The sequence below is a fragment of the Paramisgurnus dabryanus genome, chromosome 8 (assembly GCF_030506205.2).
Source record: "Paramisgurnus dabryanus chromosome 8, PD_genome_1.1, whole genome shotgun sequence".
NCBI lineage: Eukaryota > Metazoa > Chordata > Actinopteri > Cypriniformes > Cobitidae > Paramisgurnus > Paramisgurnus dabryanus.
Window position 1 is genome coordinate 33,302,379 of NC_133344.1, and position 13,856 is coordinate 33,316,234.

Below are 13,856 nucleotides of genomic sequence, written 5' to 3' on the forward strand. Positions count from 1 at the left end.
GAGGAGCCTTAATTAATTAATTTTTACCAATTAGTCATGTAACTATGTCTAATTGCAGTTTTCCCAAGTGTGGCCCTCCGCTTACTTTGGCAAAGTAAATGTGGCCCTCAGTCTAAAACTGTTGCCCACCCCTGCCCTAAACCAACTTTTTTTTAGTTAATGATCTGAAAGAATGATGCTTTATTAGTGCTGTTCATTGATTTTAGTAAGTTTTTTGACATTTGGATATAAAGTGTTTCAATACTACAATATGGTGTAAAAACGTCTGAGTGCTGCCCTCTTCAGGTTGAACGGTGGCTACTGCAGTTGAATTTTTCTATTGGATGTTGGGTCCAAAAAAGAATTCGTGACGTAAGCAGGTTCAAGCTCACCACGCCCTTGTTACGATCTCACCATACACTTGGTACGAGCTTAGTTCATCCCCTCTTTCTCCGTTGGGATCTGCCTACTTTTCTTGCATTTTTCAAATATTGCAATGGGTGGAGTCAGGCTCTGACCGGGGGTTTAGTTACGCTTTAAATACAGAATTCTTTGTCATCACTTTATAATAGTGATGTGAAATATCTTGAGTAAAAACAGACACACAAAATATATATATATAAGGCCATAAACATACCTGAGGTATTGGCAGGTCATGGCTCCATCTAAGTAAATCAACTAACATTAGTAGTGAAGAAGACAGGCCATAACCGGATACTGAGCATCACAGTTCATTAATAGTTACTTAATAGTTATTCCTCCTGAAGCGAAATTAGTAGTTACTTAATCGTAGTTCTTCAGGAGGCATGACTGAATTTATTAGTTACTGATTACTTAATAGTTACTTAACATAATTAAAAAACGCTATGACATACTGATTAATTAACACATATTCCTTAGTAGTTAATAGTAGTGACTTGAGTGTTAATGAAGAACTAACAATTAATTCTGCAGTAATTCCTTATTAGTTATACAGTAAGATACAGTATTCTAAAGTGTTACCAACAAACCAATTGATTAGTTTGTTTAGCAAGAAAACTAGAGAAACACACAGCTCTGTGAAAACTACATTTCATAAGGTCACACTCGTACTGTACATCTTATACACACAAATTTACATCGGTACAAAATCCACTGGCCTTAGATTGAAAAGCCTTAATTTAACTTCTTTTGCATTATTCCTTAATGCCAAAATTATTTATAAACCATTCACTTTTCTTTGGAATATATTTGTAATGAGAACAGTCATTTAGAAAATGAAAATGCTAGATGGGGCAGTGGCCCAAACCAAAAAGGGCACTAAGGGGGGTGGTACTATTATTATGGTTTTAATAAAGTATTATAAATATGATGTGTTATATTACTAGCATTAACTTAGACAAGTGATTATAATGGGAAATATAATAAGAATTAAAGTGTGACAATCTGCTAAATATTCAATATGATTTACCTGCTGGCTTGATGGAGCTTTGAATCCATGTTTGCAATGTTGAACTGCCTTTAGCAGCCTCCCTTTCCGTTCTCTGTCGTTATTTTGTGAAGGCATTGGTGTTTTTTGTATTTTTTGTCTACAAAGTGTGCCAACAACAGCAAATTTAGTGTTTATATTAACTCAGATCTGATCGGGAACATTAAATCCATTAGACAAGCATTGTAACATTAATACAAAGAATGTGGATATTTTGTTGTTGGCTTGCTAAGTTGTTAGCACTTTTAGAACACTGACAGAAAATCATTACCGGAAGAAATACATAAACAAACTTACAAATTACTAATTCTGTTGTTTAACAACTGATTTAATGTAATGAATCTACCTAATTAATGCAACGAACTTCGAAAACTGTCGTCTTCGCTCTCCAGGCAGAGAGTGGACACAGAGATGCTGTGGAGCGGTCAGGAAAACACGAAGTGGATTACCGGAATCAGTGGATCTTCAGCTGAGCGGTAACAATAAATCGGCAAGATTTTTGGGCACCGTGTTAAGTCTATGTTCCGCGTTTTGCTGTTTTCCCTAAGTCTCTCATATTAAAAACGAACTAGACAACCGCCTGAAAGGGTTTTTAAAATATGTATTTAATATTTAATAATACTGTATAAATCATCACACCCCTGAATTAGACTGTTAACAGTTGGGGTCCAATAAAGTTAATTAAATTAAGAAAAATCCTGAAATGTTTTTCTTAAAAAACAAAACTTAATTCTCAACTGAACAAAGAAAGGCATCAACATTTTGGATGACATGGTGGTGAGTAGAAATCCTTTAAAGTAATCCTTTAAGGGGAAAGTTCCCCCAAAAATGAAATTTCTGACATAATTTACTCACCCTCATGTGGTTACAACCCTGTATTAATTTCTTTGTTCTGATGAACACAATGACAGATTTTTCTTACAATGTTTGTAACCAAACTGTTTTTGAGCACCATTGACTACTACTGTATAGTATTTTTCTTCCCGACTATTGAAGTCAATGGTGCTCCTGTTTCCTGTTTGATCACAAAATCTTCCTTTATGTTAATTTGTTAACAAATTTTGGGTGGACTATCCCTTTAATGCATCTACTGTATAACTGTACGCTCACACCTCCACCGGCAAGAGTGTCAAAGTGGCCGGAAGTCATAAATTTTCAATGAGAGCCGACGGCAAGCTCTGGCGAGCAGCGGTGCATCTTAGACAGTGTGAACGTCGAGGAGAGTTGAAATCAGGTCAATTTTATGGTAATGAGCTATGATGCAGTTCGGCGGCAACCAATAGGAAGGTGGAAAACAATAGAAATCCTCCACTTGAAAGGATTCCAAAAGATGCATTCAATCGTCAGAGCGTGCACTAATCTTTTTCTATAAGATCATGGGCAGTGCAGCCATAGCGGTTGTTGACGCTCTCTCTGGTGGTGGTGTGAACGTACAGTAAAATGTTACAATTACCAATTAATAATAATAAACACTGAAACAAATACTGTGTAAACATCTCAATTTCCCATCCTTCTGCCTTGAATACTAATGTAACACAACCGACCCATCGTACATTATATTTATCGTCTTGTCTAAAGACCAAATATTCCCATTTCTTTCTGTCTCCAGAGAAAAGTGAACCTTTCAGCAGACACATTAATAAATGGAAATTAAAACGGTAAATGGTGATAAGTAGAGGCTGTGTGATTTCAACTGACATTTATTGCCACTTGGCAGTCGTACCATTAGCAAATTAGGTTCATCCGAGAGCCGAGTCGGACAACTCATCCTGAGAGGAAGGGCTTTATAAATATCACTCGGCTGAAGACAGACATCTAGATGAATTAGAACCAGAGCTAATGAGTCATGTGAATGAGTCTCTCTTCACACATTCCCATTCATTTTACTCCGCGGTTCAGGCTTTGGATGAACAGACGTGTAAGTTGCCCTGCTGGTAGATGCTGTAACTGCACCATGGTAAGGTAAAACATTTTTTTTTCTTTATTGGCCATTCAGAATTTGACCAAAAAGTTTCATAATATAAAACCTGTAATGTTTTCAGTGGATAGTAAAGGCCTAACACTAAAGTCTCTTAGTTCTAGTACTAAGTTACAGGAACGAGTATAGGGTTGCCATTCGTGCCAGTTCCGCCGGACACGTCCCGAACATGTTTTCAGGTGCGTTCTCCAGAAGTCGCGTTGGTTGACCGCATACGTCATCAAGGTTTAATATTTCGGGTTCAATTTCAGAAAAGCAACCGTTACATTTCAAGGTAAGAATGAAACTACAATGATTTTATGTTTTAAAAGAAATACATTTTTATTTTTTTAAATGTATTTTAACTGAAATGTGAGAACCTTGATGACATATGCGGAGAACGAACCCGAAATCCTGTTCGGGACGTGTCTGGCGGAAGTGGCACGAATGGCCACCCTGACGAGTACTGGGGTAAATACCTGAGAGCTAAATTTTATTGCATTCGCACACCACCAGTCGGGACTCTAAAGTCTGTTTTTTAAATGTTTGCAAACGTACGCACATGGTCGAACACAGTGCTTTGCAAAGCATAATTTATTTGACTCGTACGTGTTTGCAGACATTCAACACATGTGCATCGTGACAAAAAGCAACGCATCTCCTGGGCTACATACTACATTCTCATGTACACGCATGCACAACCTACACATACAATGTACACCAGATTGCAAAAATCCGGCAGGGAACGTAACATACGCGCCCTTTTCTAATAACAAAAATTGCGTCCTGCGCACTATACACGGACCCTGGCGTAAGCATAAATAATTACGAAAAAACAATTCTTGGGCCTAAAAAAAACATACTTGGGCCTAAAAGTTACAAACTATTTTTATGCATAGTATGTTTGTTTATGTCTTGTTACATTTTAGTAGAGTAAGTATAAACTGGGCTTTTTTTAACACTGCAAAAAATTATTTTCATACTTAGTATTTTTATCTTGTTTTCAGTAGAAATATCTAAAAATTCTTAAATTAAGATGCTTTTTCTTGATGAGCAAAATGACCTAAGTAAATAACTCTAGTTTTAAGACAAATAATATACAATTTAAGTGAAATTGTCCTTAAAACAAGCAAAATTATCTGCCAATGGGTTGAGAAAAAAATTGTGAAATAAGATTCCTTTTTTCTTAAACACTTGAAGGAATATGCACTTTTAAAGCACAACTTCTCGTCTAGATCCGGTCGTGATGCGTCAGCGTTACCCCACGCAATACGTCATGATGTCAAGAGGTCACAGAGGACGAAGGCGAAACTCCGCCCCAGTGTTTACAAGTGTGTTGAAAGAGGACCGTTCCTACGTTGTAGTATGTCAACTAATACTAATTAATGTCTTTGTGTCAGTTTATTGTTTACAATGGTCCGCAAATGTGCGTTTTATATATGTAACACGTGACCTCCCTACGCCACTACACATTTACGTTAGGTCGCGCTGGACCGGATCTAGACGAGAAGTTGTGGTTTAAAAGTGTATATTTGTTATTTTATTGTCAAAAATGACAATCGTTTTGCTAGATTAGACCCTTATGCCTCGTTTGGGATCGTTTATAGTCTTTTGAAACTCCGTTGAAAAAAACTGTTAAGTGTTGGTGTCCATTAAAGTCCATTCAAATGAGAAAAATCCTGGAATGTTTTCCTCAAAAAACATAATTTCTTCTCGACTGAACAAAGAAAGACATCAACATTTTGGATGACATGGTGGTGAGTAAATTATCTGGATTTTTCTTTTAAGAAAATGGAATATTCCTTTAATTCAAGTAAAATTTTCTCACCCCATTGGCAGATATTTTTGCTTGTTTTAAGCACAAATTCACTTTAATTGTATATTTTTTGTCTAAAAACTACTATTATTTTCTTAGGTAATTTTGCTCATCAATAAAATACATCTTGATTTAAGAGTTTTTAGATATTTCTACTGAAAACAAGACAAAAATAATGAGTAAGAAACTTATTTTTTTGCAGTGAATGTCACTGCCAGTGTTTTGTTTGGCATGCTTTTGGTACTGAAATCATTACTAGTTCCTGTGGTGCAAACACGCTAAAAAGCGTGTAGTCCCACAAATAGTTTGACAAATCCCACATATTTCTCTTTAGTACAAAAGTTATTTGAACCTTCCAAATGATTTTTCTCTAGGAATCCTGTTAGGTCCATTAAAAGCTATGCAACAAATTCATCTCTGTCCCCGTTGCTCCGTATTTCCTTCCAATTTTAGCCTGACAAATGTTATCCGCATTAGCAGTGGACCCTTAATTGTCTGTTGTTCTCTTTCTACACTTCCTGTTTCGGAGAACCAACTTATCATTCTTGGCTCCGTTTCACTTTTGTGGGCAATACTGCAGCCACCAGCAGTTTCTCCAGCATCTTCTCGTCTTGTAAACTAGGGCAGAGGAGTTTACCGTGTGTGTGTGTGTTTTGATACTGATTGTGATGGATAATAACGTAAACTTAAATAAAATAAACAATGAACATATGAGAATACAAGATAAAGTTATGGATTTATTATCCTCTTGAGGTAGTGTGAACCAGACGCACTTACCGTACACATACAGGATAAATTCATCGCTGTTAGTCCCGAGGTGGTTACTGGCCTCACAGCGATACGTGCCGTTGTCTGTTTTGTTTAACGTTGTGATGATGAGATCTCTGCCCTCCACGATCATTCGTTCAACATCAGGAAGCTCTCCGCCATCTTTTGTCCACAACACCGGCTCTGGCCTAAAAACGGCAGTGGTTTAGCTCAAGGCTGTTATGTCTTTTCAGATATTTCTTTTGGATTACAACTATTGCATGTTTATCTGTCAGTATAATATTTTACTTCTCTATGTAAATTAAATGAGTTTGACTGTGTTCATGTTGTTTATATATATGACACATGTCTGACATTAACTGATAAAGATGCATTGACTCCTCTCTGTGTATATTTTATACTCACATTTATATGCACATTGGATATTGTTGCACAAACAATGCACACAAATAGTAACCAGGGCTGTTAAGCGTTGAAAGCGCCATAAAGGTTTATTTGATTCATATTCATATGCTATTTTCAAAGTTTTCTATAGCCATAAAACTAAAAGTCCTTTATTCATTTGTGGCCCTTAAATCTTATACACCTGAGTTTGTATTCTGTGGAAGAAAGTCATATGCATTTACATGAGTAAATGATGACAAACTTTATCGTCAAATACTTTTATTTGTTTGGGCCGTACAGCAGGTTACATTTAGTGAGATTTGTGCAAAATATTTTTTTATAGCCGAGGGAACTTCTTACAGTTTTGTCCTCTACCTCAGAAAGGTCACGTAAAAAGAGTTACAACCGTCTCTAAACCATTATATGACACACTAAATCTCACTGAAATATCAAGATCTGATTTAGTATTATTGCCTTTTTGCTCTCGGTATGCAGATAAGGTCCCCCTTGAGACGTGATGATTCTGCACCTTCAACATCATAAGACAAAAAAGTTCGAACAGCATAATTAAAGGAAAGCCGGACTCACAGTGGATTGCCCTTGGACACACACTCCAGTTTGAAGTACTGTCCTTCCTGTGGTACTATTACTGAGTGCACAATTTCTACTTGAGGAGCATCTGGAAAGGAAGGGATAGAACAAGATAAGAAGGGGGGAAAGCAAAGGAAGGAGAAAGTACGAAAGAAAGGAAGGGGAAAAATGGAAGGGAATGAAAAAAGGAAGTGAAGGTAAGTGGAAAGACAGGAAAGGAAAATAAATGAAGTGGAATCAAAAGAAAGGCAAGTAAGGAAGGTAAAAAAAGTATGAGCAAAGAAATGACAAGATGGGAAAAGAAAGAAAGAAAGAAAGAAAGTGGAAAGACATGAAAGTAGGAGAAAAAAGGACATTAAAGAAAATGATAGGAGGGAAAGGGGAAAGAAAGAAAAGAAAAGAAAGAAAACGAGCAGAAAAGTGGAAAGAAAGGGGAGGGAAAAGGAAGTGAATGAAAAAGGTAAGAACATAAAGGTAAATAGAAAGAAAAGAAAGAACAAGGAAAAGAAAGGAAGTGGAAAGAAAATGAATGGAAATGAAAGAAAGTGGAAATCAAAATAAAAGAAAGAAAGGAAGATGAAAAGAGAGGGAGTATGATAAAAGAAAGGACCGGAAAGAAAAATGAAGTGGAAATAAGGAAAAAAGAAGGAAAGGAAAGGAAGTGAAGGTAAGTAAAAGACAGGAAAGGAAAATAAAGGAAGTGGAATCAAAAGAAATAAAAGAAATAAGAAAAACTATGAGAAAAAGGAAGTGATGGAAAAAGAAAGAAAGTGGAAATCAATGAATGTAAGGGAAAAGAAAGGAAATTAAAGGAGGAAAAGTGGAATGAAAAAGGAGAGGAAAAGTAAAGAAAGGGGAGGGAAAAGGAAGTGAATAAAAAGGAAAGGAAGATAAGTGGAAAGACTAGAAAGGAAAAGAAAGGAAGTGGAATCAAAAGAAAGGCAAGTAAGAAAACGAAGTATGAGCAAAAAAATGACAAGATGTGAAAAGAAAGAAAGAAAGTGGAAAGACATGAAAGTAGGAGAAAAAAGGACATTAAAGAAAATGATAGGAGGGAAAGGGGAAAGAAAAGAAAGAAAAGAAAAGAAAGAAAACGAGCGGAAAAGTGGAAAGAAAGGGGAGGGAAAAGGAAGTGAATGAAAAAGGTAAGAACATAAAGGTAAATAGAAAGAAAGGAAAGAACAAGGAAAAGAAAGGAAGTGGATTCAAAAGAAAGGCAAGTAAGGAAACGAAGTATGAGCAAAGAAACGACAAGATGTGAAAAGAAAGAAAGAAAGAAAGAAAGAAAGAAAGAAAGAAAGAAAGAAAGAAAGAAAGAAAGAAAGAAAGAAAGAAAGAAAGTGGAAAGACATGAAAGTAGGAGAAAAAAAGGACATTAAAGAAAATGATAGGAGGGGAAGGGAAGGGGAAAGGAAGGAAGTGGAAATAAATGGATGTAAGGGAAAAGAAAGGAAATTAAAGGAGGAAAAGTGGAATGAAAAAAGGAGAGGAAAAGTAAAGAAAAGGGAGGAAAAAAGGAAGTTGATGAAAAGGAAAGGAAGATAAGTGGAGAGACATAAAGGAAAAGAAAGAAAGTGAAATCAAAAGAATGGCAAGTAAGGAAGGAAAAAAGTATGAGCAAAGATAAGACAAGATGGGGAAAGAAAGAAAGAAAGAAAGAAAGAGAGAGAGAAAGAAAGAAAGAGAAAGTGGAAAGACATGAAAGTAGGAGAAAAAAAGGACAGTTAAGAAAATGATAGGAGGGGAAAGGGAAAGAAAACAAAAAGAAAGAAAAGAAAGAAAACGAGTGGAAAAGTGGAAAGAAAGGGGAGAAAAAAGGAAGTGAATGAAAAGGTATAAACATAAAGGTAAATGGTAAGAAAGAACAAGGAAAAGAAAGAAAGGAAGATGAAAGAAGAGGGAGTATGAGAATATAAAGAACTGTAAAGGAAATGAAAGGAAAAGTAAGGAAGTAGAAATACGGAAAATTAGAGGAAAAGAAGGGAAGTGGAAAAGAAAGGAAAAGGAAAGGAAGTGAAAAGAAGGGAAAGTATGGGAAAATAAAGGACAGGAACTGAGGGAAAGGAAAAAGGAAATGGAAAGAAAGAAAAGAGTTAAGAAAGAGGAGAAAAAGCAAGCAAAAGAAAAGGAAGTGAATGTAAGTGGGAAGCAGGAAAGGAAAGGAAAGGAAAGAAAAGGAAGAGGAAAGAAAAGGAAGAGGAAAGAAAAAGAAGGGAAAAATGAAATGGAAATCAAAAGAAAAAAGGAAGATGAAAGAAGAGGATTTATGAGGATGAGAAAAGAAAGAAAGGAAAGAAAAATAAAATCAGGGGAAGGGGAAAGAGGAAAGACAAGGAAAAGAAATAAAAGGAAAGGGAAAGATACTGAAAAAAAATATATATGTATATACCAGAGATGGGGACTCGAGTTTGAGACTCGTGAACAATGTTTATTTTTAGGAAACATCTGATGAGCTTGCTGTTATTCCCCTCCCTCCGTTACCTACAACCTGCCCACGACGTAACATGTGACGTAACATGTGACGTATCTGCTCCGCGCGCGGCCGCGAACATACATGTCGACTGCACCAGCCGCCGCTGTGCCATTCATCTAAAGCTTTGGGTAGACGGATCCGCGGTTCGGCTCGCATGCGATTCGCGGATTAATATGCAATTTAAATAGGGTAAGTTTATCATTAACATGTTTCTGAGGCTTGCAATTGTTTAAATGGTTAAACAATTTAACCGCAAAAAGGCGCTCAAGTGAGCAGATTTCTGTAAGCACATGCGGTTAAGTGTGTCCGGTCCAGCTCCAGTCAGGTCCAGAGTTGCGCTACTTTGTGTCATCCTGTAGTCCATTAACATACATTTGCTGAATACAGCAATGAAACACAACGTAACGTTTTTATGTGAAGCGACAGCTGCGTCTTCTTCCTGAAGCGCTGTTTGGAATTCGCCCTCCGCCTGTGTTTGAGCACGAGTTTAAGTGCCCTCAGTAGTGCACATACATAGAGAAGTGTTTCAAAAGTTAAGCCAACCTAAAATCTTTCTGTTCTTGACAGGGCACATACACACACACTGATCTCACAGTATTCTTTTTCTAATAAAAAAAAATTGTTTATGTCTTAAGAAAACAGTCAGAAACCAGTCTGTGGTTATTTGTTCTTAAAGAGACAGTAACCTCAATTAACCTACTTAAGTCTGTGTCCTTTATGTTAATCAAACAACCCAAGACAAACAGAAAATCACTTCTATTGCTCTAAAAATAATAATAATAATAATAATAATAATATTTATTTTGTACAATAAACACAGTGTTATTATCCATTTAATGTAATTTCTGTACTGCTAATTTCAGAACTTAGTTAATGTGCAACTTTGTTCTTTTTTATAAATGTTTATAATTTCTTTATTTGTTATTAGAGTTTTATTTGTTACAAGACTTGAGACTTGACTTGGACTCGAGCCCAGAGACTTCAGACTTGACTTGGACTCAAGCTCAAAGACTTCAGACTTGACTCGGACTCAAGCTCAGAGACTTGTGAGCATCTCTGGTATATACATGTATACATATATAGATATGTATAAAACAGGCCCAATCACAATGTTGTCAAGTACTGATTCCTCACACTTTGTCCTAACCAGGAAGGGCATGATAAAGCCACAAGGGAATCTTCAGGGGTATTCACACTGACAGTGATCTGACAGTGACCATAAATCATTTCAATGAGGGAAGGGTGATTTGAGGCAACAAAGTTGAGCAGATTCACGTAAACGGGAAAGCGTCACAATGCCGCATCTACCAATAGGAGACGACCACAGACAACCAAGTTTATGTGATTACAGCAGGATGCTGCAGTTAATAAAAAATGCCTAGCATCTAACAGTGCAGTCGGATGGCGACCTTCAGTTATTTAATCAACGAAATCTCCAATGGGAAGTATATTTTTGATTGCTTGGTTTCAGTACAATCCCACTGGTCCAATATCCCACCCCACTTAAATATAGCTGTGATTTGTCATTTTACACAACATTTTAAACATGAAAGAAGTCATGCAGCAGCAGCAGTTACATTTAATGAATATTTCCGAGTGATGAAGTAAAGGAATCAGTGAAGCAGTGTTCAAGGTTTCACAGCTCAGGACTGATTCATTCATTGAGATGGACAGTCTGAATTGATTTACAAAAATGAATTCAGCTCAGAATTAATTTTATACATAAAATAGTTTATACAGTATCAGAGACATCCACTTGCATTATACGACTGACAGACTGAAATGGTTGGAGTTAAAAATCTACATTTGTGTTCTACTGAAGAAACAAAGTCACCTACATCTTGGATGGCCTGGGGTAAGCTGATAAACATAAAAATTTCATTTTAAGATGAACTATCCCTTTAAGTTTAGACTCACAATGGGTGTTCAAACTTTAGTTTTCAGGGGTTAGATAAATCACACCATGCAGGGAAACGGATCCAAAATCATGACTTACAGTGAACCTCCAGCACCTCTGTGACCTGGTAAGGCATGGAGCCCAAAGCTATGTGGTCCACCACGCAGGTGTAGGCGGCTCCATCATCTTTCCTGTCCACCTTGAGATGTACAGAACTTCTGACCGTGAATGACCTGCCAGTTGCGTTGACTTCCTTCTGACCTGCCCCAGAAGAGTCACAGAAAACCCATCAGACCAGTGCACGAACATAAACATACACACATGCATGTAAAAAATATACTTATTTGGAATCAGCATTAAATTCCAACATCCTATATGTTTGTGGGTAATTTGTACTGAAAAAGTAAATGCATTATTTAAAATCACAGATTAGCACACTGTCAGAAAATATGGTAAAAAATGCTCCCAAGGCAATATAATATAAAAGGTTCCAAGGGCTGTCAATCGATTAAAAATAATTGCAATTTAATCACACGTTTTATATCTATTCTACAGTATATTTACATTAAAGGATTAGTCAATTTTCTTAAAAAAATCCAGATAATTTACTCACCACCATGTCATCCAAAATGTTGATGTCTTTCTTTGTTCAGTCCAGAAGAAATTATGTTTTTTGAGGAACACATTCCAGGTTTTTTTCTCATTTTAATGGACTGTAATGGACCCCAACAACCCCAACTTAACTCAACACTTAATAGTTTTTTTTCAACGGAGTTTCAAAGGACTCTAAATGATCCCAAACGAGGCATAAGGGTCTTATCTAGCCAAACGAGTGTCATTTTTGAAAATAAAATAAAAAATATGCACTTTTAAACCACAACTTCTCGTCTATCTCCGGTCGAGTGAGGCGCCGAACTCATGTAATTGCTAAATGCTGTGGAAAGGTCACGTGTTACATATATGAAACGCACATTTGTGGACCATTTTAAACAATAAACTGACACAAAGACATTAAATTGTATCATTCAACATTCAACAACGTCGCAACGGTAATCTTTCTCCACACTTGTAAACACTGGGGCGGAGTTTCACATTCGTCATCTATGACCTCTTGGCGTTATGACGTATTGCGTGAGGTGGCGCCGGCGCATCAAAGGACCGGAGATAGACGAGAAGTTGTGGTTAAAAGTGCATATTTTTATTTTTCTTGTCAAAAATGACACTCGTTTCGCTAGATAAGACCCTTATGCCTCGTTTGGGATCCTTTGAAACTCCGTTGAAAAAAACTGTTAAGTGTTGAGTTAAGTATTAAATGTTGGGCTCTATTTAAGTCCATTAAAATGAGAAAAATCCTGCAATGTTTTCCTCAAAAAACATAATTTCTTCTCGACTGAAAAAAGAAAGACATCAACATTTTGGATGACATGGTGGTGAGTAAATTATCTAGATTTTTTTTTTTTAAGAAACTGAAATATTCCTTTAATTTAACGCTTTTCAAGTTTTTAATACTCTAATCAACACAGGCATTGACAAATATGGATGCTTTATGCAAATGTATGTTTATTATTAGTGAAAGAGTCAGTAAAAATTATTTTTTAAAGATTTTTTTAAGGTTCAAAAACAAAATCACTGCATCCATACCTTAAAATCACTGGTAAAACTATATACACACACAAAGTCAAAAACAATATCTATTGGAAAAATGTATGTTAAACTTTTTTCTTTCTTTTATTATTTGATTGAAATTGAGACGGACAGCTTTAAGATCTACTGTAATGCAGATCTAATACAGTTTAATGTTAAACATCAAATATTTTTCCCTAACAGTTAATCAAACATTTACTTAAGACATAACATCATATATCTGTGTGAATTCTTGTCAAAACAAATATATATTAAAAACTGTAATTCTGTGTGTGTGTGTGTATATACAATACTGTATATATCGTTTCTCAATACCAAGTATGCCAAGTTTGGCGTAGCAAGGGTGCCTAAATAAAGAGAGTGTGACGCACATAGCGAGTTGAAAAATTTTAACTTTAAAATCAGCTTCACCCTTACCGTATTAACATAGGGCCATTTAAATATTGAATCATTCAATTAACTCAAGATGGAGGCACAGCTGATCAAAGCTGTACAACGATACACAGAACAAACTTTCAAGCGACCATTATTTTGACACAAATAAAAAAAACAATGTATGGAGACACATTACTGAATCAATAGGGAGTGCGGCTCAATGTTGTTTAGCAATGGCACATACTACCGGAGCGCAACCGGCCAAGTACTTTTAAAGAAAGGAGGAAAGTGGAGCGTTCACGTTTTCCTTGGTTTAAGAAGCGAAATGTGAACTGCCCCTTTTACAGTGCCATACATTTGATCAGTATGTGCTTCCTGTGAATCGAATCTATGATCTCTGTGCTGCTAACACCATGCTCTACCAGTCTAAAAAATCATTGAATTCATAAGAATACCTGTGAAGTATTATTTTGAGAATCCTTTCAGAGAGATCAGCAATACAGT

At 36.2% G+C, this 13,856-nt stretch overlaps 1 protein-coding gene across 7 annotated transcripts in view; it reads right to left on the bottom strand.

Annotated features, from left to right (window-relative positions):
- cadm2b (cell adhesion molecule 2b) overlaps positions 1 to 13,856 on the bottom strand; it is a 251,426-nt gene that overhangs the window by 32,007 nt on the left and 205,563 nt on the right. For all 7 annotated transcript variants that reach the window (XM_065281609.2, XM_065281607.2, XM_065281604.2 and 4 more), the window contains 3 exons: positions 11,433 to 11,594; positions 6,961 to 7,051; positions 5,998 to 6,176 (listed from right to left, as the gene is read on the bottom strand). In XM_065281609.2, coding sequence (XP_065137681.1) covers positions 5,998 to 6,176; positions 6,961 to 7,051; positions 11,433 to 11,594 — 432 coding nt within the window. The remainder of the gene's footprint in view (positions 1 to 5,997; positions 6,177 to 6,960; positions 7,052 to 11,432; positions 11,595 to 13,856) is intronic.